Here is a 23,279-nt window from a genome sequence, read left to right as displayed (position 1 = left end):
CTGTGCCGGGACTCACAGAGGGGAACCTCAGCAGGCAGTCTGTCCATCACATGCCCAAATGAGGAGCATACCCTGGGCTAGGCACAGTGGCGCACAACTGTAATCCCAGCACTTTGGGAGGCTGATGTGGGAGGATCGCTTAAGCCCAAAAGTTCTAAACCAGCCTGGGTGACACGGCAAGACCCTATCTCTACAAAAAAGGTTTAAAAATTAGCCAGGTATGGTGGTGCACATCTGTAGTCCCAGCTATTCAGGAGGCTGAGGTGGGAGGATCGCTTGAGGCTGGGAGGTTGAGGCTGCAGTGAGTCATGGTTGTACCACTGCACTCCAGCCAGGGTGACAGTGAGACCCTGTCTCAAAAGACAAAAAAAAAAAAAAAAAAAAAAGAACATATCCTGGTAATATCCTGGTATGGAGTAGGGGACATTGCTCTCACAGGCTTGGGAGCCTGAGCTGGCTCTGTAAGCTGGGGAGGAGGCAGACAGCCAGGCCTTGTCTGCAAGCAAACCTGGCAGTGCTGGGCTGGCCGCCCCCCAGGGCCTCCTCTTCATGCCCAGTGAATGACTCACCTTGGCACAGACACAATGGTCGGGGTGGGCACACTGCCTGCTTCCCGCCGCACCCCAGTCCCCCTCAAATGCCTTCCGAGAAGCCCATTGAGCAGGGGGCTTGCATTGCACCCCAGCCTGACAGCCTGGCATCTTGGGATAAAAGCAGCACAGCCCCCTAGGGGCTGCCCTTGCTGTGTGGCGCCACTGGCGGTGGAGAACAAGGCTCTATTCAGCAAGTGCCCAGGAAAGAGGATCAGGGGAGGCCCAGGCATGGACAGTGGGTGGCAGGCGGGAAGAGGAGGGCTGTCTGCTTCCCAGAAGTCCAAGTACACAAATGGGTGAGGGGACTGGGCAGGGTTCTGACCCTGCGGGACCAGAGTGGAGGGCGTAGATGGACCTGAAGTCTCCAGGGACAACAGGGCCCAGGTCTCACGCTCCCAGTTGGGCCCAGTGGCTCCTGCATTTCCAAACCTATCCATCCCCAGAGGTCCTTCCTATCTCCCCAGGCTGATGTGTGGGAACTCGAGGAAATAAATCTCCAGTGGGAGACGGAGGGATAAAGACTCAAGCCAGCACAGCCAGCTCATGCGTAACTGCTTTGTGGAGCTGTCAAGGCCTGGGCTCTGGGAAAGAGGCACAGGGAGGCCAGGCAAGGAAGGAGTGACCCAGAGGGACAGACCCAGGGGCTAAAGTCCTGATAGGGCAAGAGAGTGCCAGCCCCCTCTTGCCCTATAAGGACCTCCACTGCCACATACAGGCCATGATTGATGCTTAGACAAAGGGCTGGTGTCCAATCCCAGCCCCCAGGCCCAGAACTCCAGGGAATGAATGGGCAGAGAGCAGGAATATAGGACATCCGTGTTCGAGGGGAGGACTCCAGGAGTCCTGGGAATGGGGCCTAGTAGGAAATGATGATATAGGCACCCCTTGAGGGTACTGAACAGGTTCGTTCTTCGCCAAATTCCCAGCACCTTGCAGGTACTTACAGCTGAGTGAGAGAAGGCCTGGGTTATGAAATCAAAAAGTTGGAAAGCAGGTCAGAGGTCATCTGGTACAGCCCTTCCTTCCTTTTTTTTTCTTTTTTTCCTCTTGAGACAGGGTCTCTCTGTGTTGCCCAGGCTGGAGTGGCGCAAACACAGCTCACTGCAGCCTCAACCTACTGGGCTCAAGCAATCCTCCAGCCTCAGCCTCCCAAAGTGCTTGGATTACAAGCATGAGCCACCTCACCCAGCCCTTTTCTTCCTTTTTAATTGATGCATAACGATTGTAAGTATTCATCATGGTCCAACCAACCCCTTCTTGACCCACCTTCCTAGAGAGAGGGTCCTCTTGCTTCAGTGGTCACGGCCCCAGACCCATGGTCTGGCTCCAGGCACCACCTGCCTCATGCAGGAGCTGGTGTGCCCAGGAAGCTCTGCCTCTGGGCACAGTTACCTCAGTGGGGTGAGGGGAGCTCTCCCCATAGCTGGGCTGCGGCCCAACCCCACCCCCTCAGGCTATGCCAGGGGGCGTTGCCAGGGGCAGCCGGGCATCGCCAGTCCAGCCCACTCCTTCATAAAGCCCTCGCATCCCAGGAGCGAGCAGAGCCAGGGTAGGATGGAGAGGAGACGCATCACCTCCGCTGCTCGCCGCTCCTACGTCTCTTCGGGGGAGATGATGGTGGGGGGCCTGGCTCCTGGCCGCCGTCTGGGTCCTGGCACCCGCCTCTCCCTGGCTCGAATGCCCCCTCCACTCCCGACCCGGGTGGACTTCTCCCTGGCCGGAGCACTCAATGCTGGCTTCAAGGAGACCCGGGCCAGTGAGCGGGCAGAGATGATGGAGCTCAATGACCGCTTTGCCAGCTACATCGAGAAGGTTCGCTTCCTGGAACAGCAAAACAAGGCGCTGGCTGCTGAGCTGAACCAGCTGCGGGCCAAGGAGCCCACCAAGCTGGCCGACGTCTACCAGGCTGAGCTGCGAGAGCTGCGACTGCGGCTCGATCAACTCACCGCCAACAGTGCCCGGCTGGAGGTCGAGAGGGACAATCTGGCACAGGACCTGGGCACCGTGAGGCAGAAGTGAGGAGGGGATGGGGAAAGGGGGCCTTGTGAGCAGAGGGGGCTGAACTCTCGAGAGAGAGTGCCCGAGAAGTCTCAGGCAAGGGCTGAGCCTCCCTGCTCCCTGGGTCTCCCTACCTCTTGATGGGGCACTATCCTTGCACCCCAACATGATGGCGGGGACCAGAAACAGGCCCAGGACCCCAGGGATCTGATTCCCACATGCCTTCTGCCAGGGAGCCAGGGTCCCCTCAGTACCTCCCCACTGGGGAAAGCAGTGCAGGAGCGGCTGGGCCCCCAGCAGCTGGGCCCTTGCGTTTCATTCATGGCTGGGCTTTGTGACTGTGGGCAGCGAGCTCACCTATTGTGAGCCTGGGTCCATATAAAGGAGGAGTTGGAAGCAGAGAAGGTTGGTGTCCATGAGGGAGATTGGATTCTGGGGTAAAGGAAGTGAGGGAAAGAGCAGGCAAGCCTGGGTGCAGCGCACAGGTGACTGCCTGCCACCAGCTTGTGACCCCCGTCAAGTCACTTTGACTTGCACAGCTGTGAAGCGGAGCTCATAATAAAATTCATTTCAAAAGGTGGTTACCTGGGATCAGAGGAATCCCCAGGGGCATGGCGCTTCGCTGAGCTGACAGGACATGCGTGTGTGCCTTCAAGTGCAGGAGGACGTGTGTGTGTGTGTGGGTGTGCAGCAGTGTGTGTACGCTGGTGGATGCGCCTGTGTGAGGAGAAGCAGGTGCGCCAACCCTGATAAGGCACCTTAGTAATGAGTTAAGGCAAAAGCCCACATCTGCTCATCCTCCAGATAAGACCTCTGTCTAAGGCCCCCCAACCCTTACTCCTCCTGCTGCTCTACTGGTCCTGGGTGGGGGTGGTCTCTATGACAGCTGCCTCCAGGGAGATTGAGGCAGGTAGCCAAGTGTCCTCAGAAGAGCCTGGACCCAGGAATGTGTCCCCCCACTCCAGGCTCCAGGATGAAACCAACCTGAGGCTGGAAGCCGAGAACAACCTGGCTGCCTATAGACAGGTCAGGGAGGTGGAGGGGAGGGGCAGGGGAGGGAGGCAAGGGTTCATGGCCACTCACCCAAACACAGCCCCCAAGCTCAGCCCTCCAGAGCAATGTGCTGCTCCCCACTGACCCAGAAGGAGGGGTAAGGCAAGGCTGAGCAATGGGGAGGAGGAGCCTGGGGCCCGAGTGGCCCTCTACTCCTCACCCCTCCTGCCACTCCAGGAAGCAGATGAAGCCACCCTGGCCCGTCTGGATCTGGAGAGGAAGATTGAGTCACTGGAGGAGGAGATCCGGTTCTTGAGGAAGATCCACGAGGAGGTGAGGCCAGGGCAGAGGAAGAAAAGCTCCACACAGAGACTGCAACTGAGAGAGGGAGAGACAGAGACAGAGAGGCTGTCCTGTGTCCAAGGCTTAACAGGCTTACTCCCCATCCTCCCAGTCAAGATTGGACTCCTCACCTTCCCCATCTCTTCTGCCTCCTTGGAACTTTTGTCACCACTTTGCCCTCCCTCTTCCATCTGCCTTCAGATAGACACGCGCCCCTCCCAGATAACACTCAAGCCCCTTGCAGTCTCTGAGAGACACACTCAGAGAGAGGAGAGAAACAGAGATTGGCGGGTAGAGACAGGAAGTGAAAGACAGAGAGAAAGGCAGTAAGGGAGACAGAAAGAGATGAGAGAACATTCTAACCCCTGGCCGAAGGGCAGGAAGAAGGGGACACGATGCTGTGAGGAACTGCAGCTGTGGCCTGTACCCTGAGGCCTGGTACCCCTTCGCTCACCCTGGCCAGGAGGTTCGGGAACTCCAGGAGCAGCTGGCCCGACAGCAGGTCCATGTGGAGCTGGACGTGGCCAAGCCAGACCTCACCGCAGCCCTGAAAGAGATCCGCACGCAGTATGAGGCAATGGCGTCCAGCAACATGCATGAAGCTGAGGAGTGGTACCGTTCCAAGGTAGCCCTGCCTGTGGGCCAGCCTGCCTCCTCTAGGCAGCCCTTCTTGCTCCATACAAGAGAATGGGGGAAGGAGGGTGGAAGAAGCTGGGAGAATATCCTCTCCAGGTGACTGACCTTCACCAGAGAAGTGAGATGACTTGCTCAGGGCCACACAGGCACTACTGCTTTCAAAAGTGCCTGTTATTATTACTGCTACTATTGCTATTATTAGTAGTAGCTGATACTGTTCTGTGCTAAGCTCTGTGCTTTTCATGCATTACCCCACTATGAAGTAGGTGCTGTTCTTTGACAGATGAGAGAGCTGAAGTCCAGAGAGGTTAACTAATTTGCTCAAAGTCACACAGCTCCTAAGTGGTAGAGTTGGATTTCCAACTCTAGCCCATCTCACTTGGGAGCCTGCATTCCATGCCTCTGCCAGTCTGTTTTGGGTTACTGAGCCTCTACCGTATGCCAGGCACCCCCTCAGGACACAGAGAGGTGTCTGAGCTGGAAGGTGTGATGTTGATGTGCACCCAAACATAGTGCCCGTAGAGAACACCACAGCTCGGAGCTTATATGTAGTGTGGGAGCCAGGTAAGACGCTGTAGGTGGGGCATTTGGGCTAGGCAGGACAGGCAGGCTGTGGACAGGAAGAGAAGAAGGGAGGGCCATTTCTGGTGGAGGACAGAGCCTGGAGCCAGAAAAGCACAGAGAGGCAGAGCCCGAAGATGCTGGCCTAGCCAGCGCACCTAGCTGAGGAGTGTAAGTAGTAGAAGCCACTGGCGTCTGAGCAGGGTGAAGGCCCAATGGAGCTGGGAGGACCTCCCTGCAGGGGGGGGAGAAAGGGCTATTAGAACCCAGGGTGAGGCCAGGCATGGTGGCTCACACCTGTAATCCCAGCACTTTGGGAGGCCGAGGCAGGCGGATCACCTGAGGTCAGCAGTTCAAGACTAGCCTGGCTGATATGGCGAAACCCTGTCTCTACTAAAAATACAAAAATTAGCCGGGCGCGGTGGCGGGCGCCTGTAGTCCCAGCCACACGGGAGGCTGAGGCAGGAGAATGGCGTGAACTCGGGAGGCGGAGCTGTGAGTGGAGTGAGTGTTGTGGAGTGAGTGGAGTGGAGATCGCGCCACCGCACTCCAGCCTGGGAGACAGAGCGAGATTCGGTCTCAAAAAAAAAAAAAAAAAAAAGAAAAAAAGAAAAAACAAAACAAAACAAAATTAGCCGGGCGCAGAGGCACACACCTGTGTAATCCCAGCTACTTGGGAGGCTGGGGCAGAAGAATTGCTTGAATCTGGGAGACAGAGGTTGCAGTGACCCGAAATTGTGCCACTGCACTCCAACCTGGACTACAAGAGCGAGACTCCGTCTCAAAAAAAACAAAAACAAAAACAAAAACAAAAAAAAAAAAAACACCCAGGGCTTCGCTCGCCGAAACCCACTGTCCACTGTGGCAGACGACAGCGTTCGGTCCCACAGATACAGCTGTCAGTGTGGAAGGTTCTGGATTCTGTGGCACTATTCATTCATTCGCTTGCTGACCAAGTGTTGTGCTAAGTGCTGAGGTCTGGCAGCCGCTACCTTGCCCGCATCCATGGGTCACAGTTGTTGGGAAAAGTCCCAGCCAGGGCCAACGTCCTGGGGTTGACTGGGGTGCTGGTCACCTCCCTGATTTTCCAGAGCCTGTGCCTGCCCATGGGCCCACACAGTCCCCTATATGTGTCCTCCACCCGCAGCCCCGCGGCCCCAGGCCGCCCTCAGTCTATGGCCCCTCTCCCCATCTAGTTTGCAGACCTGACAGACGCTGCTGCCCGCAACGCGGAGCTGCTCCGCCAGGCCAAGCACGAGGCCAACGACTACAGGCGCCAGTTGCAGTCCTTGACCTGCGACCTGGAGTCTCTGCGAGGCACGGTGAGCGCGGCCAGGGCAGGACGGGGACAGGCAGAGCGAGGACGGCCACCCCAGGAGATGCCAGGGGAGAAGGACCGGGGCGAGGACCTGGGTCGAGGGCGGGGCCCGAACGTTACTCCCGGGCTAGAGGAGGGGCCTGGGGCCGGGGGCGGGGCCTGGAAGCCTCGCCAAGTCGGGTCGGGGCTCCGCGGGACTGGCCTGCTCCATCCCACAGAACGAGTCCCTGGAGAGGCAGATGCGCGAGCAGGAGGAGCGCCACGCGCGGGAGGCGGCCAGTTACCAAGAGGCGCTGGCGCGGCTGGAGGAAGAGGGGCAGAGCCTCAAGGACGAGATGGCCCGCCACTTGCAGGAGTACCAGGAGCTGCTCAACGTCAAGCTGGCCCTGGACATCGAGATCGCCACCTACAGGAAGCTGCTGGAGGGCGAGGAGAACCGGTGAGCCCTGATCACAGCCCTGGGGACGTCTCCCTGTGGCCTCTCCGTAGAGCTCCCCTTGCCCCCTTCAGAGACTGAGTCTTTTTCAGCCTTGTGTCCAGATCCCTTCCCACCTCAATGCCCAGCACAGTGCCTGCCTCACACACAGCAGGCAGTCACTAGATGTTTGATGAATGAATGGATGGATGGATTCAACCAATATTGAATAGGCCTCAAGGCCAAGGACTTGGGTCACCCTCCAAACTAAGAGGCTTACTCCCCATCCTCCCAGCCAAGACTGGACTCCGCACCTCACCCATTTCTTCTGCCTCCTTGGAACGTTTTTCACCACTTTCTCCTCCCTCTTCCATCTTCCTTCAGATAGACATGCGCCCCTCCCAGATAACACTCAAGCCCCTTGCAGGCTTTTGGAATTCCAGATATCATGTTGGCTGCTGGGGAAAGCTAGGAGATGGAGTTAGACTTTCCTGGCAACCAAAAGGGTGTTTAAGTTGTCATGATGGCCCTGGACCAAGACCCAGCCTAGGGGTGTCCCAGGCAGCCTGGGCAGCCCTTTCCCTCTGCTTTCTTTCAGGATCACCATTCCTGTGCAGACCTTCTCCAACCTGCAGATCCGAGGTCAGTAGAGCAGGGTCTCGTGGGAAGGGCACTGGAGTCCTGCCCCCTCCTCCAGGGCCTGTAGGTTGCTCCGGACTGGGACTGAGGACCAGGGCAAAGGGATCCACGCTCTCCCTGGGGGCCTTCGTGACACCGCAGCACTCCTAGCCAGAGCCTATCACCCCAGGGTACTTCTAGGCGAGGCTTGCCGCTGCCCCTGTCCTGCTAGGCCCTGGGTCCCTCTTCCCCTCCCTGCATCCCATTCCACAGCAGAACTGGGTGAGATCTCGACATCTGCCCTGTCTGCAGATCCCTGAGCAAGCACTGCCCTTCTGAGTGTTTTCTGTTTTTGTTTTTTTAACTGCTTGTCACTACAGGGGGCAAAAGCACCAAAGACGGGGAAAATCACAAGGTCACAAGACATCTCAAAAGCCTCACAATACGAGTTATACCAATACAGGCTCACCAGATTGTAAATGGAGCACCGCCAGCTCGCGGTTAGCTGCCTGCCTCTCAGACACGGCGCTTTGCCCAGCTTGACAGGGAGTGAGCCTAACGCACCTCATCCTCCTAATCCTACTGAGCTCCCTCCTCCCAGGGTTCCCCTAAAGGGCCTGGACTGCAACATTTTCCCAGGAACCGCAGTGCCCAGGCCAGGAGGTGGTACAGAGTAATTTACATTAAACCGGCAGAGCTGGTTAGTGGTAAAGGTGGTGAGTCCTTGGGTGCGCAGCTGAGCTGCTCTGGGGCCTCTGAGCAAGCAGCAGCCTCTGTCTCACCTCTTCCCGTCACTGGGAGGGCCCCTTGGGTCTCGCTGTGCCTGAGGGCCAGGCTCTCTGCTTTATTCTTTCATCCCTGAGGCTCCATGGCTCAGCTCAGTGCTGACTCAGTCCACAGGATTTTTCCCTCAGGACCGCTGCTCTTGCAGTGAATACAGTTTTATGTTCCCTGCTCTTAATGTTAAATATTAGTGAATGTGACATGTTATATTTTTCCCTCTGAGGTGGCGGGAAGAGCTAAATTACTTTTTACTTGCATGTGGCCCTCAAATGATTCTTAGCTAAAGAACAAAATTCCTCTTCTTCTGGGCTAGAATATTTAGGACCACTAGATATGCATGTCCCAGGGCTTAATTCAGCATCGGAAAAGTTAACCAGGCTGACTAGTAGAGGTAATACTGCCAAATCCTAGATAGTCACAGGTCACTAAGGTACAGATAAGTGGCAGAGAGAAGTAGGAAAGAGGAAAGGGGACAGGAAAGGGACCTATGTGTATTGAGCACTAATATGTGCCATATGTTTAACAGCCTTTATTTTAGTTAATTGTCTCCTCTCTCCCACCTACAGAAGTAGGCCCCATCATCCTTATTTTACAGATGAGGAACCTGAGGCTGGGAGAGGTCAATTAACTTGCCCAGAGTCATGTGGCTGGTTGGTGGCTAAGTTGGGGCTTTTTTTTTTTTTTTTTTTTTTTTTGAGATGAAGTCTCACTCTGTCGCCCAGGCTGGAGTGCAGTGGCCGGATCTCTGCTCACTGCAAGCTCCGCCTCCCAGGTTTACGCCATTCTCCTGCCTCAGCCTCCCGAGTAGCTGGGACTATAGGCGCCTGCCACCTCGCCTGGCTAGTTTTTTTTTTTTGTATTTTTTAGTAGAGACGGGGTTTCACTGTGTTAGCCAGGATGGTCTCGATCTCCTGACCTCGTGATCCACCCGTCTCGGCCTCCCAAAGTGCTGGGATTACAGGCTTGAGCCACCGCGCCTGACCAAGTTGGGACTTCTTGAGCTCTGGTCTCCTAATTCCTTCCCTCCCCTCCCCTCCCCTTCCTTCCTTCCACAGAGCATTCCTCTGTCACCCAGGCTGGAGTACAGTGGTGCAATCTTGGCTCACTGCAACCTCCACCTCCCAGGTTCAAGCAATTCTTGGGCCTCAATCGCCTGAGTAGTGGGGATTACAGGTGTGAGCCACCACACCTGGCTAATTTTTCTTTCTTTCTTTCTTTTTTCTTTTCTTCTTTTTTTTTGAAACAGAGTCTTACTCTGTTGCTCAGACTGGAGTGCAGTGGTGTGATCTCAGCTCACTGCAACCTCCGCCTCCCAGGTTCAAGTGATTCTCCTGTGTCAGCCTCCTGAGTAGCTGGAACTACAGGCACCCATCACTATACCCGGCTAATTTTTGTATTTTTAGTAGAGACAGGGTTTCACCACATTGGTCAGGCTGGTCTCGAACTCCTGACCTCAGGCGATCCACCTGCCTAGGTTTCCCAAAGTGCTGGGATTACAGGTGTGAGCTACCATGCCTGGCCTATTTTTTGTATTTTTAGTAGAGGTTTCACCATGTTGGCCAGGGTGGTCTCGGACTCCTGGCCTCAGGTGATCCATCCGTCTTGGCCTCCCAAAGTGCTGGCATTACTGGCGTGAGCCACCACGCCCCACCTGGTCTCCTGATTTCAAAGCCTGTATGTCCTTCCTCGATGCCGTGCTGGATTTTCAGAAACCCAGGTGCCAGGCCAGGACTTGCAGAGGGGCTGAAATGAAGCCAGGCCAGAAGACAGAGCAGCCAGGACTCTAACTGGACAGAGCAGCCACGACTTGGGCAGCAGCACTATTGGGATTTGGGGGCTCTCCAGCCCGTTTGGAAGAGCCTAGGCTCTCTCTGCCCAGTTGCATAGGTTCTCATACTCATGATGGGGGGGTGCGATGGGCAAGCCGGGCGTGGGAGAGGATGACTCACGCCCTGAAAGTCCATGAGAGGCCTCCTCTCCTCACATCTGCAGAAACCAGCCTGGACACCAAGTCTGTGTCAGAAGGCCACCTCAAGAGGAACATCGTGGTGAAGACCGTGGAGATGCGGGATGGAGAGGTACGGAGGGATTCAGGCCCTGTCAGGCTCTGGCTGGCCCCAGGGATTTTCAAGGCCAGGCCGTGGAGGAAAGCCTGGGACTGGCACATAGAAGGTCCCCAGTAACTCCCAGGAGCCCCCAAGGAATTCTGGAGGAGAGCAAGGAACCTGAATGTAATTCCATTTCCTCAGTCCCTCCATAGGCTGTTCTAAGGGGAGCCTTGGTACCAAAGCCACTAGATTGGGTCCCAACACACGCTGTCTCTTTCTCACCCTCAAACTCGGGGGCCTGGCTTGCCAGCAATAAAAAGAGAATTAAAGTTAGCAGCTTTCACTTCCAACTCTAGCGGAGACAGATGGAGATGGGGACGGCTTTCCATTTCCAGCTTAGTAAAAGGAAACTACCAGGGGAATGGGAAGAGGGGATTTGGCGTATCCTCCAGGCCACTTCAACCACAGTGGGAGCTCATCTTACTGCAGCAGCTTACTACATGCCAGGCACGATGCTAAATGCTTTCCCAGTGTTATCTCACCACCCGCTCTGACCACCACGCAAGGCAGCTGTGGTTACTGTCAAGAAAAGAAAGACCTGGGAAGCGGGGGACTTGCCCAAGGTTACACAGCTTCATGGTGGTGGACCTGGGGTCTGCGTGAACTCCTAACTGTTGCACTGTGCATGTTCCCTGTCCCCTGCAGGTCATTAAAGAGTCCAAGCAGGAGCACAAGGATGTGATGTGAGGCAGGACCCACCTGTTGGCCTCTGCCCCATCTCATGAGGAGCCCGAGCAGAAGCAGGATAGTTGCTCCACCTCTGCTGGTGCATTTCCCCAGACCTGAGCTCCCCGCCACCCCAGCTGCTCCCCTCCCTCCTCTATCCCTAGGCCAGCTTGCTGCCCTAGGCTCCGTCAGTATTAGGCCTGCCAGACGGCACCCACCCAGCACCCAGCAACTCCAACTAACAAGAAACTCACCCCCAAGGGGCAGTCTGGAGGGGCATAGCCAGCAGCTTGGGTTAGAATGAGGAGGAAGGAGAGAAGGGGAGGAGGGTGGGGGGGGGACCTACTACATCGCCCTCCACATCCCTGATACCTGTTGTTATGGAAACTGTTGCTAGAGCTGGAGGTTCTCTTAGGGTATCTGGGAACTGTGCCTTTGAGTTTCCTCAGGCTGCTGGAGGAAAACTGAGACTCAGACAGGAAAGGGAAGGCCCCACAGACAAGGTATCTTTGGCCAGAGGCTTGTTTTGTTTTTTGGTTTTTATGAGGCGAGGTCTCCTATGCTGCCCAGGCTGACCTTGAACTCCTGGGCTCAAGCAGTCTTCCCACCTCAGCCTCCTGTGTAGCTGGGATTACAGGCTCAAGCCACCATGCCCAGCTCAGAGGGTTGCTCTTCTAGACTGATCCTGATCAGTCTAAGATGGGTGGGGATGTCCTGCCACATGGGGCAGTCACCTGCCCAGATCCCAGAGGGACCTCCTGAGCGATGACTCAAGTGTCTCAGTCCACCTGAGCTGCCATCCAGGGACCCTGTCTGTGGGCGTGCTGTGGGCAGGTGGGAGCTTGATTCTCAGCACTTGGGGGATCTGTCGTGTACGTGGAGAGGGATGGGGTGCTGGGAGGGATACAGGGGGGCTGCCTGGTCCCCAGTGGTGGGTACAGAGAGGTCAAGCCCAGGAGGACTGCCCCGTGCAGACTGGAAGGGATGCTGGTAGAGATGGTGGAGGAGGCAATTGGGATGGCGCTAGACATCCAAGTAGGGGGTGTGGGTGACCAGTTGCACTTGGCCTCTGGGTTGTGGGAATTAAGGAAGTGACTTACCCTCTTGAAGATGCTGAAAAAGGAGAGAAAGGGGATGTATCCATGGGGGCAGGGCATGACTTTGTTCCAGTTCTAAAAGCCTCTTCCTTGCTGTGTCATCCCAGGCCACCCCAGCCTCTGAGCCCCTGGGATTGCTGCTTCTTGACCCCAGTAAGCCACTGCCACACGTCTGACCCTCTCCACCCCATAGTGAGCGGCTGCTTTTCCCTAAGCCAAGGGCCTCTTGCGGTCCCTTCTTACTCACACACAAAATGTACCCAGTATTTTAGGTAGCACCATATTTTACAATTTGTAAAACAAGCACGAGCAAAACGAAGACACTGGCTCATATTCCTGCAGCCTGGAGGCCGGGTGCTCAGGGCTGACATGTCCACCCCAGTGCACCCACTCTGCTTTTTAACTGAGCAGACTGGTAAGCAGACTGGTGGGATCTGTGCCCAGAAATGGGACTGGGAGGGCCCACTTCAGGGTTCTCCTCTCCCCTCTAAGGCTGAAGAAGGGTCCTTCCCCCTCCCCAAGACTTGGTGTCCTTTCCCTCCACTCCTTCCTGCCACCTGCTGCTGCTGCTGCTGCTAATCTTCAGGGCACTGCTGCTGCCTTTAGTCGCTGAGGAAAAATAAAGACACATGCTGCGCCCTTCCCCAGAGTGGACTCGGATCTGTTTATGAGAGGGTGGGACTGGGGCCAAGATGTAACCTTTGACAAGACCAACTCACTTCCTATTACTGATCATCTCTGGAGCCCATGCCCTCACCAAATCCCACCCGCAGCCAAAGAGGACATACAGCAGCTCCCTCCACTCTCTTCCTCCTTCCTTTCCCTGCTACCTGCAACTCAACCAGTACAATCCTCAGAGGCAAGAAAGTAAAGCAGCTCAAACACGATTCAACACTGCTCAGTGTTTACCACTGGATAAATCTGAGTTCACGCCTTCCTTCTCTGACCTAAGTGTGAAGTCAGGAAACATGTGTACCCTAACTACTTCCATCCTGACCTCAGTCCCCAATCTCCCACCAGCCTCAAGCCCCTCCACTTCTCAGATCAGGCCCCAGACCTGCCCATGAAAATGGGGAGCAGGCTATAACTAACAGATTTGTCCACACGTTCCTACCACACGTCCCACCCCAGGGTACCCACCCAGAGACATCTGGTATCATTTAACAAACACATTGAAGGACAACTGGTCTTCAGAGCTGGGGAAAGAGAGAACCTAAGAGGAGAAGTTGGGACAACACTGAAATAAGTAACAGCAGCAACGACAGAGGTGAATGGTGACGAAGACTGCCGTGATGAACAGGTAGCCTATCAGGGTGAGCTCCACAGCCGAGCGAGTCTCGGGATCCGACAATGAGGCTGGGTAGCGCCCACGAGATGTCACACCCAGCCGGAAGCCAGCAACTCGCACACCCTGCCTCCAGCAATAGTAGATGCCCCGGTCATCCAGCTGGGTGAAGCGGATGTGGAGCTGGTTGCCGTGGTCAATGAACACCCTCATGGACCTGTTGACACCCTTCAGGTACTGTGTGCGGTAGAGGTGCTGGCGGTCTTTGTCCCAGGCCACGGCATGCTCTGGCCGGGCCCCGGGACAGGAGATGATGAGTCCATGGCCCAGTCTCTGCTGGTGGAACTGAATGGGCACCTGGGGCACCCAGGGCCGGCTGCCCACTTTGGACACATAGTTAACGATGGCCAGCACACCCTCCCGGATGGTCTTCGTCTTCTCACAGGGTACTATGCAGCTCCGAACCAGCAGCTCAGGGGTGTGGTCCCTGGCCTTGGTCTGCAGCTTCCTTGGCACAGCCCTTGAGCCACAGGACACCACATCAGGCACCGCCTTGAGGTAGCGTGGGGAGAGGTCTGGGCTCTGCAGGTAGCAGAGGCCGATGCGCCACTGCTCCCCACGCACCCCGCAGCGGTCACAGGGGGTCCATTCCCAGAAGGTGGTGAAGACATGGAGGTGCCCATAGTATTCATCTGCAAAGGGCTCCTGGCCCTCGTCCTGGAAAGTGGCCACCATTCCCTCACTGTTCTGGATGTCCACATCATAGGCGTAAAAGTAGTCCCCCTTGCGGGTGCCGCAGAAGTACAGGCCCGAGTCCTCAGGCTGAGCCCTGAAAACCAACAGGCTGAACATGCGGATGCTGAAGCGGGCCAGCATGTCGCTGCCCACACGTACCTGGGCTGCCTCCGTCAGCACCCGTCCATCGAAGTCCGTCAGCACTTTGGTGTGGCTGCTACCTAGGTGCTTTTGGTAGAACCAGACTACAGCTGGCACCTCTTCGGGTTTGCAGTGACAGGGAAGCTCAAAGCTCATGTCGGCCAGGTAGGCTGCATTTTCAAACATCAGGAAAGCAGGGCAGGGGGTCTTCTGAAAAATGTTTTCCTTCTCTACAATTTCAAAGGCCTGGAGACCCCCCCATGCCCACAGGAGCACAATGGTGAGGGCCAGGTGCATGCCTGAAGGAGTGAGGGGTCAGAGGGGCAGGGCAAAACCAAGGCATTAAAGGCTCATGGGGCTCCCAGAAAGCACTGATGAGCTGAGGCCTCTGGATGAGGAAAGGATTATGCAGCCAGGAAAAGCAGCAACAACCTGCAGAGGAAGTTGCCAAATGCAAGGCAATTTATGCCCAGTGGATGTACAAGATGCCCTTCTAACATTCCAGACCCGATCTTGGGGGAAAGCCATTCTAGAACCTGGCCTTCACTCCCCTTTCTAGAACATTGGCACTCACCCAAGAATGGGTCAAAGGAAACCGGAATGAGAAGGGGCCAAGGTGCTCAGGCAGGGAAATCTCTGCCTCAGTGCTCCAGGCCCTGCCCTGCCAGCCTGGTGGAAAAGTCTTCCCTTTCACCAATCCGGGAAATGGAGGAAACCCGCTCTCCTGCATATCTGGCCATTCAGGAGGCTGGCTGGACCTGAGCTGATGGCTTGGGACTTTCCCAGGCCCAACCTGCACAAGAACTGAGTCTCTAGGGGAAAATTCAACACCTCAAATGAGGTAGCATTTGATCATTTGTTGATTACATGTCCATTCATTGGTTTGGGGCTATAAACATTCTTGTTAAGAGCTGTGGAGATCAGTGTTTGTTTACCATAAACATTTTGCTTTTTTCTTTTTCTGAGTGGAGGCTGTAACTGGTATAGCCAGCATTTGGTTGGGCACACTCTCATCTCTCAAGGCCAGTGGGCTAGAGGCTTGGCAGACTGTAAGGGTGGGGAAAAACTGCTTTCAACTTCCTGAGTTCTTGACTGTCCCGTGGATACACACAGTTCAAAATAGCGAGACACTGAGGGACTAGAGAAGTGGGGAAGATTTGATTCCTATTTTTGCTCTGAAAATTCCAAGTTGAGAAGGGAACTAAGTGTGGATTTCTTATTATGGTCCTGCAGAACCCCCAAGACAACAACCAAAAAACTGCCTCCAGTGACCACCGGGACCTCTGAGAGTAGCTTGTCCCATCAGTCAACCTGGTACAGCTCCAGCAGCTCCTGCAGGAGCCTCTCCTCCTCCTGGAGCCCACCAGACTGTTCCTCCAGACCCTGCTCCTCCCAGCTGAGCCCCTCCTTCATGGATCTGGGGACGCCCATGGCTTGCAGCTTCTGAAACAAGCCCTTGCAGCTCTCTCTCTCTGCCTGGCTCAGCAGGCTCAGGTTCAGTGTGAAGCGCCCAGTGCTCGCCAGGCTGCGTAGGATCCCCAGCACCCCTGCCCGGTCAGCCGGCCCCACGTGATCAGCCAGTGCCACCAGGAGCTCCCCGAGAAGTCCAAACCCCACATCTGTCTGGAAGAGGCGGCCCAGCTTTGGACCCCCAAGCTGCAGTAGAGTCTGGTAGCGCTCTGGCCCACTTAGCAAGTGTCGTCGCCAATTACGGTAGAAGTCAGCAGAGGTCTCGGGCTGGAGGGGGGTTTTCTCCTGAATCACAAAGGAAGGAAAGGGACTCAGGAGCTCTTCCAGCTGCTCTGCGACAGTGACAGTGAGGAGAACCTGTCGGTCTTCATCTTACTCTCTTCATCTTACTACTCTCTGAGCACTGGGAAGGCTGTGGTCCTTGGGGGCCTCATTTTCAGATGAGGAAGCTGGGGATGAGACAGGGAGGGCCCCCAAGGAATCCACGCCATGATTTGAGATTCTCATTTATACTGGACTTTTCCTATTCAAGAATGGAGACATAGCTCTGGCCTTCAAGAGTAAGTCGAGGTTAACTGTAAGTCGTGTGGATGGGTTGATTGGAAATCTCAGGAAGAGAGAAAGGAACTCAAGGATCTGAATGTCGGGGTCTCTCTCTCAACACTGCCATAGGATCATTACACTAGACACCATACAACCCAGAGGCAGAGCAACCCAAATCTGATCTGAGAATGAAAGTCAAAGGTCTAAGGGAAGTGGAGCTTCCTAGCCCAACTTTCTGACTCGTTCTGCCCAGTTCAACTCAGCTTCGCCATCTGCTGTTTTTCTTTCTGGGATTGGAGGCAGAAGCCTATCTGTAGGTTTAACATGACAAATAAAGACAATGTATGTGTGGTTAAAACAAAACAAAACAAAATGAAAAAACAGGATTGAAGCTTTAGGGCAGAGAATCCTGCTGGACTAAAGAGGCAGGGCCTCACCTACCAGGGAGATTTCAGTGGCCACATCCTGGAAGGTCCTTCCCTGAATAGTGTGACAGTTCCAGGGCACAGTTCTCTTTCCTCCCATCTTATCCTTCCGCTCCAGTGGCTTCAGATGTGATGCAAGGACAATACCCCTGTGGGCAAAGGACAGAAACTAAGCAATGGACTTAATGCTGTGTCTGTGGGCGTGAGGCAGCTAGACTTTGCATGGTATAGGATGAACCTGTTACAGACCAATATGGCCATAATAATAACAATAACCACAGCGATAGCTGACTGCTTTCAAGCACTTCACATGTATCAGACACTTGCTCAGTCTTATGTGCAAGAACTCATTTAATTATAACAGTTACTGTTTTACAGATAAATAATTGAGACTCAGAGAAGTTAAGGAAATTGCATAAGATCAAATAGTAGAGGGTGGGGCCCAGAATGGTTTGCTTTCAGGGTTAACTACTATAGTCCACCATAACAGGAGGGCCTGAGAAAAATGGCAGTGAGCCAACCTGAACTCCTCATAGGAAGCCACCCTCTGTTCCACTGCCCGTAACTTGGCAGCATTCTCCCGTTTGTACTTCTCATCAGCAGTGAGTGCAGCCTGCAGCTCTTTCTCCAAAGCGTCGAAGTCGATAATGTCATTCCTTTCCATGGCCTGTGCCCGGGAAGGCAAAGGGAATACACGTCAGTGGACGGTCAATATCAGGGGAAAGAGGGTTATTGGATTATGCGCCAGAACACAAATGACCCCAAAGCACCCTGGACATTATGTCACTCACACTGGGAGGTGTTACAAAAATCTGGTTTTCTATTTTATGCAGACAAGTTGAATTTCACAGTGAGGACTTACACAAGACTTGTCGCTGAAAATAGAATACAGAGTCCTGACTTTCAATTTGGAGTTCTGTCTTAATTTTGCTCTGTGCCTCTAAAAATACTTTTAATTTTGGTGCTTCAGTCGAGGAGGCATTTGGATCTCAGAATTCAGTTCCTTCACTCTTCCCCCATAGGATTGTTCAACAGCAAGTCGTTTCAACAGGGGACCTCACACAAAAGCAGAACTCTTGTTAGGTACCTTTGAGCTCAGGGATAAAGTTTCATTCTTCATTGAATGTCTTCAGTGAAGAAGGAGACTTTCACCCAAACCACACGCAATGACTGAGCAGGAAATCAAGCAGAAGGGGCAGAGGAAGGAGCTCAATGACCCGATCCCAAATCCCTCTGTCCAGCCCAGGGCTGGAACAGAGGTCCCTAGGTACCTGGGCAATGTCTTTAGTTCTACCACTGTACTTCTGTAGCTTCTGCGTATCTGAGGCTGACTGATTTCTACAGAGATATTCTTTTCTTTTTTTTAGACAGGGTCTTGCTCTGTTACCCGGGCTGGAGTGCAGTGGCATGATCTCGGCTCATTGCAACCTCTGCCTCCGGGGTTCAAGCAATTTTCGTGCCTCAGCCTCCCGAGGAGCTGGGACTACAGGCGTGCACCACCACGCCCGCCTAATTTTTGTATTTTTAGGAGAGACGGGGTTTCATCATGTTGGCCAGGCTGGTCTCGTACTCCCGACCTCAAGTGATCCGCGCGCCTCGGCCTCCCAAAGTGCTGGGATTACAGGCGTGAGCCACCTGCAGAGAGATTCTCTACGTGGGTTCTAGTTGTGGCTCTGGCATTTACTTGTTGTGGGACCTCTCTGAACTGCAAACTCCTAGTGAGTTGAGTTAGATTTTGTGGCGGGGTCATCACCAACAGCCCTAGCGCAAGGAAGCAGGAGGTCCCCAACCAATCCCACAGACACCCTACCCCAACGTGGGGAATCTGAACGCCAAGAAGGGGCTGGGCTGGCCAGTAACCGAACTCAAGTGTCCAGTTCTCAGCCCTCCCCAGGCATTTACTAACCCTTCTGTCCCCTTACTCAGCCTCCTGGACCTTCACCCCAGCAGCCCCGTCCTTGGTCCCCTTGTTTTCTTTGGAGATCCCCTGATAAGTCAACATGAGGGCAGCCCCGCGCAGACCACTCCCGCAGCTGTGGTTGCCCAGCAACTGCGCTAACAGCCTGGCCACGTGATCTGCCGGAAGGCCCTCCATTTCAGGGTAGTCCCAAGGCGCCTGATCAGATTCGTTCATCCTCAGGTCTCACCCTCTTTGGAGCAGCCCACGTCTTGGGCTACTCGTCTTGGGGACCAGCTACTCCGCCTTGCCAGTTCCTGTCTCCGCGAGGGCATACCTCGGAACTGGTCCTCAGGCGGAGGGTTGTCCTCCCGGGCAGAAAGGCGACAGCGGCGTCTGCGGGGTCCTTCCTGGCGGCGGGCGCAGACGTTTCTTTGGCGTGGGGCGGAAGCGCGTTCTCCGGCGGCGGCCTCAGAACGCTTAGCTGAGCAGGCGGGAGGTAAGTTGAAGCGGGTTAGCGGCAAGGAATGGTTGCTCCAGGTGGGATAGGAAATTAAAGAACGTCAGATCTGGAAGAGGCTTTATATGCTATCTGCCCCTTTTGCTTTACGGATGGGTAAATTGAGGCCTGGAGCGGAAAAAATAATGGAAGATCCTCTCCGCGTGCCTCCCCAAAGCTTTCGAAGCGCGCACGCACGCACACACCTCGATTTCGGGGCTGCCTCTATAGCCTCAGTCCGTAAAATCGTATCGCTAGGAAGGAGTGTTGCTCTAACTGTCCAGTCCCGTCGCTCATTCCCTTTTCCATCTGTGCCGCCTTCAGCCGTTCTCTGCCAAGTTCCCTCCGACGTTCCCTTTGAGCGCCTGCATTGTAGCGGGAAGCAGCAGTGAGGTTTGTTACCATGAGTCGCTAGTTTTGTGTAACTGTGGGCAAATCAGCTATATTCTCTGTACCATGTTAGAGTCACTCATTAGTTCGATAAATACTTATTGAGGGCTTAGTCTACGCTAGGCACTGTTCTAAGTGAACAAAACAAGCCCTTGCTTAAACTGTAGTTGGGGAAATGAACAGTAAACAACTAGATATAAGTCAGCTAGTGATAAATGTATAACATTTGTGAATAACAATAAAACAGTGAAAGTGGGAAGTTGGAGAGTATGTATGGGGGACTTTTTAGAGTGACAGAGAAGGTAACATTTTAGTGGAGACTTGATTGAAATAAAGGGACAAGGTGAAAATATCAAAGGGAAGAGCGTTTTGGACAAAGAGAATGGCAAGTGCAGTGGCCCTGAGGCAGAACTGAACTTGGCTTGTTCCATGAACAGCTTTATATAAAAATTTTTTCAATCGGCCGGGCGCAGTGGCTCACGCCTGTAATCCTAGCACTTTGGGAGGCAGACTCGGGCGGATCACCCGAGGTCAGGAGTTCGAGACCAGCCTGGCCAAAATGGTGAAACCCCCTCTCTACTAAAAATACAAAAAGATTAGCCGGGTGTAGTGGTGCACGCCTGTAGTCCCAGCTACTCGGGAGTCTGAGGCAGGAGAATCTCTTGTACCCAGGAGGCGGAGGTTGCAGTGAACCAAGATCGTCCCGTTGTACTCCAGCCTGGGCAACAAGAGCAAAACTCTGTCTCAAAAAATATATATAAAATAAATAGATAAATAATTTCTTCAAGCGCTTGACTGGGGTCTTGGGAGAATGAGATAAGCATAAATGCGATAATAGCTTTTTGGAAGTAAAAAGAATCTGTATGCATGTGAAAGTTTCCATAATTTACATTTAGTTATTGGTCCTTGGAGCTCCGATTCTCTCCCTACATTCAGCACCCAGCAGATGGCATTGAGGGAGGTGGAGGTATCAGTCTAATCCAAGAAATATCAGCATCTTAAAATTAAACATCCCATTCAGTTAACATTTATCCAGTTTCTACTTATGCAAGGTGCTGTCTTGGCTGTTGACTGTGTTAGCATTGGTACTTTTTTCTCAACTATTTAAAAATGTAAAATGCAGCTGGGTGCGATGGCTCACAGCTGTAATCTCAGCACTTTGGGAGGCCGAGGCGGGCGAATCACCTGAGGTCAGGAATTCGAAACTAGCCTGGCCAATGTGGTGAAACCCCATCTCTACTAAAAATACAAAAATTAGCCAACTGAGGTGGTGGGTGCCTGTAATCCCAGCTACTTGGGAGGTTGAGGCAGGAGAATCGCTTGAACCTGTGAGGTGGAGGTGCAGTGAGTCAAGATGGTGCCACTGCACTCCAGCCTGGGCAACAGAGTGGGACTCTGTCTCAAAAAAATAAAAAAGTAAAATGCATTCTTAGCTGGAGGACCATGCAAAAACAGGTGGAGGGGCCAGATTTGGCCACAGGTCAGAGTTTGTGAATTCTTGCCCTAAAGTATTAGGAGCTGAAGAGGCATTGTGTCAGCAGCTTACTGTCAGATATTTGGGGAAAAGAAAGTTATTTGTACTGTTCTTGCCACTTTTTGGTATTATTTTAAAATTAAATTTAGTGTCATAAAAGAAGTGAAGGGAAGAAGCAGATGCATGGAACACAGGGTTCTCATGATCAAGGATGGCAAAAAATAATGCTAGCTGTTTATTGAGCCTGGGACTCTGGTAAATTCTTTACACAGGGTGTTTTTTGTAATCCTCGTAAACATTTATTCAGTGAGGATTATTCATTCCATTTTCCAGTTGAGGAATAAGAATCAGGTTTGGAGAGATGAAGCAACTTACCTGAAGTTACATAGTTGTTAGTGGCAAAGTTAGAATTTGAATCTAAGTCTTCTAACTCCAGAGCCCTGATGCTCTAGTCTGTTCTTTATTGCTTATAAACTATAGTTGGTGATGGTAATTAGTACAGTTAACTACTATTTGTTTGTTTATTTATTTATTTATTTTGAGACAGAGTTTTGCTCCGTCGCCCAGGCTAAAACGCAGTGGTGCAATCTCAGCTCACTGCAACCTCTGCCTCCTGGATTCAGGTGATTCTCCTGCCTCAGCCTCCTGAGTAGCTGGGACTACAGGTGCGTGCCACCACACCTGGCTAATTTTTTGTATTTTTAGTAGAGATGGGGTTTCACTGTGTTAGCCAGGATGGTGTCGATCTCCTGACCTCGTGATCTGCCCACCTTGCTCTCCCAAAGTGCTGGAATTACAGGTGTGAGCCACTGCACCCAGCCAGTTAACTACTATTTAAGACAAAATTAAACACTGATAAAGGTGCAAAAAGCTCTAGTAGGATAGGGGAATGAGAAATTGAGGAGCTAGGAAAGCTTGAGGGAGGTGGTGGCATTTGAACTGTTTCTTTGAATAGAATTTCAATAATTGAAGTGGAAAAAACCCACAAAACACTACTTACTTACAAAGGGAAAATGAGTAACTTTACAATAGAGAGGCCTGGCAAACATCACCTTAATGAAGTGATCAAAGTTAACGTTACCACCAATGAGGCAAATTGAAATCATGTATCACCTGATAGGAAATGCTTTGAGAACCACAGTTCTCACATGTTCTCACAGCATCACTTCTATGATATTCCTGCCTAAAACACATAACCTGAATATTATCATAAGGTAACAGACAACCTCAAATCAAGGGACATCCTTAAGGATGTCACGACAGTCCTTGGAAGGAAAGACTGAAGATTGTAAATCCAAAGAGACTAAAGACATGACAACCAAATGCAAACATGATCCTGGATTGGATCCTTGGGCGTGTAAGATATTATTGGAACAATCTGTGAAACATATTGGAACAATCTGTGAAACTTGAATGGGATCTGTAAATTAGGTGGTAGTAATGTGTGAATATTAATTTTCTGATTTTGATGGTTGTGTTGTGGTTATGTAGAAGAATGTTCCTGTTTGTAGGAATCACACAAGGTGAGGGAGAGGTTGGCAAACTTTTTCTGTTAAGGACTGGATAGTATTTTAGGCTTTGTGAGCCATATGGTTTCAGTCCCAACTACTCAACTCTGTTATTACAGTGTAAAGGCAACTGTAGATGATGTAAATGAATATGCATGGCTGTTTTCCAGTGAACCTTTTTTTTTTTTTTTTTTTTTGAGATGGAGTCTCGTTTTGTCTCCCAGGCTGGAGTGCAGTGGTGCCACCTCAGCTCACTGCAACGTCCACCCCCTGGGTTCAAGGGATTCTCCTACATCAGCCTCCTGAGTAGCTGGGATTACAGGCATATGCCACCATACCCAGCTAATTTTTGTATTTTTAGTAGAGACAGGGTTTTGCCATGTTGACCAGGCTGGTCTCGAACTCCTGACCTCAGGTGATCTGCCCGCCTTGGCCTCCCAAAGTGCTGGGATTACAGGTGTGAGCCACTGCGCCAGGCCTCCCAATGAAATTTTTTAAGTAGACACAGACATTTGAATTCCTTATAATTAATTTTCATGTATTGTGAAATATTTTTCTTTTGACAATTTAAAAATGTTGAAAAGCATTCTTAGCTAGAGGGCCATGCAGAAACTACCTGGAGAGGCCAGATTTGGCCACAGGCCAGAGTTTGCACACCCTTACACTAAAGTATTAGGAGGTGATGAGCCACTGTGTCAACAGCTCACTTTCAAATCATTTAGGAAAAAGTAAGTTGTTTGTCCTATTCTTGCCACTTTTTGACATTGAGTTATTTTAAAATTAA

The 23,279-nt window shown here is 52.8% G+C and overlaps 4 protein-coding genes across 11 annotated transcripts in view; 2 read left to right on the top strand and 2 right to left on the bottom strand.

The window, feature by feature from the left end:
- Positions 1 to 1,655: 1,655 nt before the first annotated feature.
- On the top strand, positions 1,656 to 12,775 carry GFAP (glial fibrillary acidic protein). Of its 2 annotated transcripts, XM_011985947.1 has the most exons (9): positions 1,656 to 2,608; positions 3,557 to 3,617; positions 3,822 to 3,917; positions 4,390 to 4,551; positions 6,320 to 6,445; positions 6,660 to 6,880; positions 7,455 to 7,498; positions 10,250 to 10,335; positions 11,011 to 12,775. In XM_011985947.1, the coding sequence occupies exons 1-9, from the start codon at positions 1,938 to 1,940 to the stop codon at positions 11,050 to 11,052; spliced, it is 1,509 nt and encodes a 502-aa protein (XP_011841337.1). In that variant the 5' UTR covers positions 1,656 to 1,937; the 3' UTR covers positions 11,053 to 12,775. The 2 variants fall into 2 exon arrangements, with proteins under 2 accessions (XP_011841337.1, XP_011841338.1); XM_011985948.1 differs by lacking the exons at positions 10,250 to 10,335; positions 11,011 to 12,775 and adding an exon at positions 7,855 to 8,447.
- A 235-nt stretch (positions 12,776 to 13,010) lies between these two features.
- Positions 13,011 to 14,694, bottom strand: LOC105543821 (Ig-like V-type domain-containing protein FAM187A). Its single transcript, XM_011985949.1, has one exon. The coding sequence runs from the start codon at positions 14,584 to 14,586 to the stop codon at positions 13,342 to 13,344; it is 1,245 nt and encodes a 414-aa protein (XP_011841339.1). The 5' UTR covers positions 14,587 to 14,694; the 3' UTR covers positions 13,011 to 13,341.
- Positions 14,695 to 15,432: 738 nt separating this feature from the next.
- On the bottom strand, positions 15,433 to 17,391 carry CCDC103 (coiled-coil domain containing 103). 3 transcript variants are annotated; one of them, XM_011985944.1, is made up of 3 exons: positions 17,249 to 17,391; positions 16,744 to 16,876; positions 15,433 to 16,044 (listed from the first exon to the last, which is right to left on the bottom strand). In XM_011985944.1, the coding sequence occupies exons 1-3, from the start codon at positions 17,389 to 17,391 to the stop codon at positions 15,592 to 15,594; spliced, it is 729 nt and encodes a 242-aa protein (XP_011841334.1). In that variant the 3' UTR covers positions 15,433 to 15,591. The 3 variants fall into 3 exon arrangements, with proteins under 3 accessions (XP_011841334.1, XP_011841335.1, XP_011841336.1); XM_011985945.1 differs by having other exon boundaries at positions 16,010 to 16,044; positions 16,740 to 16,876; XM_011985946.1 differs by having other exon boundaries at positions 16,010 to 16,041; positions 16,740 to 16,876.
- Positions 17,392 to 18,822: 1,431 nt separating this feature from the next.
- The window catches only part of EFTUD2 (elongation factor Tu GTP binding domain containing 2), a 43,347-nt gene continuing 38,890 nt past the window's right edge, over positions 18,823 to 23,279 (top strand). For 2 of the 5 annotated variants that reach the window (XM_011985939.1, XM_011985937.1), the window contains exon 1: positions 18,823 to 19,123. Coding sequence is in view for 1 of the 5 variants with exons in the window: in XM_011985936.1 (XP_011841326.1) it covers positions 22,318 to 22,340 (23 nt within the window). In the remaining 4 variants the exon portion in view is untranslated. Of the gene's footprint in view, positions 19,517 to 22,201; positions 22,341 to 23,279 lie in introns of all 5 variants that reach the window. The other 3 variants (XM_011985936.1, XM_011985940.1, XM_011985938.1) reach the window with 3 other exon arrangements.

This window comes from Mandrillus leucophaeus, unplaced genomic scaffold, assembly GCF_000951045.1.
Source record: "Mandrillus leucophaeus isolate KB7577 unplaced genomic scaffold, Mleu.le_1.0 Scaffold290, whole genome shotgun sequence".
Taxonomy (NCBI): Eukaryota; Metazoa; Chordata; class Mammalia; order Primates; family Cercopithecidae; genus Mandrillus; species Mandrillus leucophaeus.
This window is presented reverse-complemented; position numbering and strand designations above follow the sequence as displayed.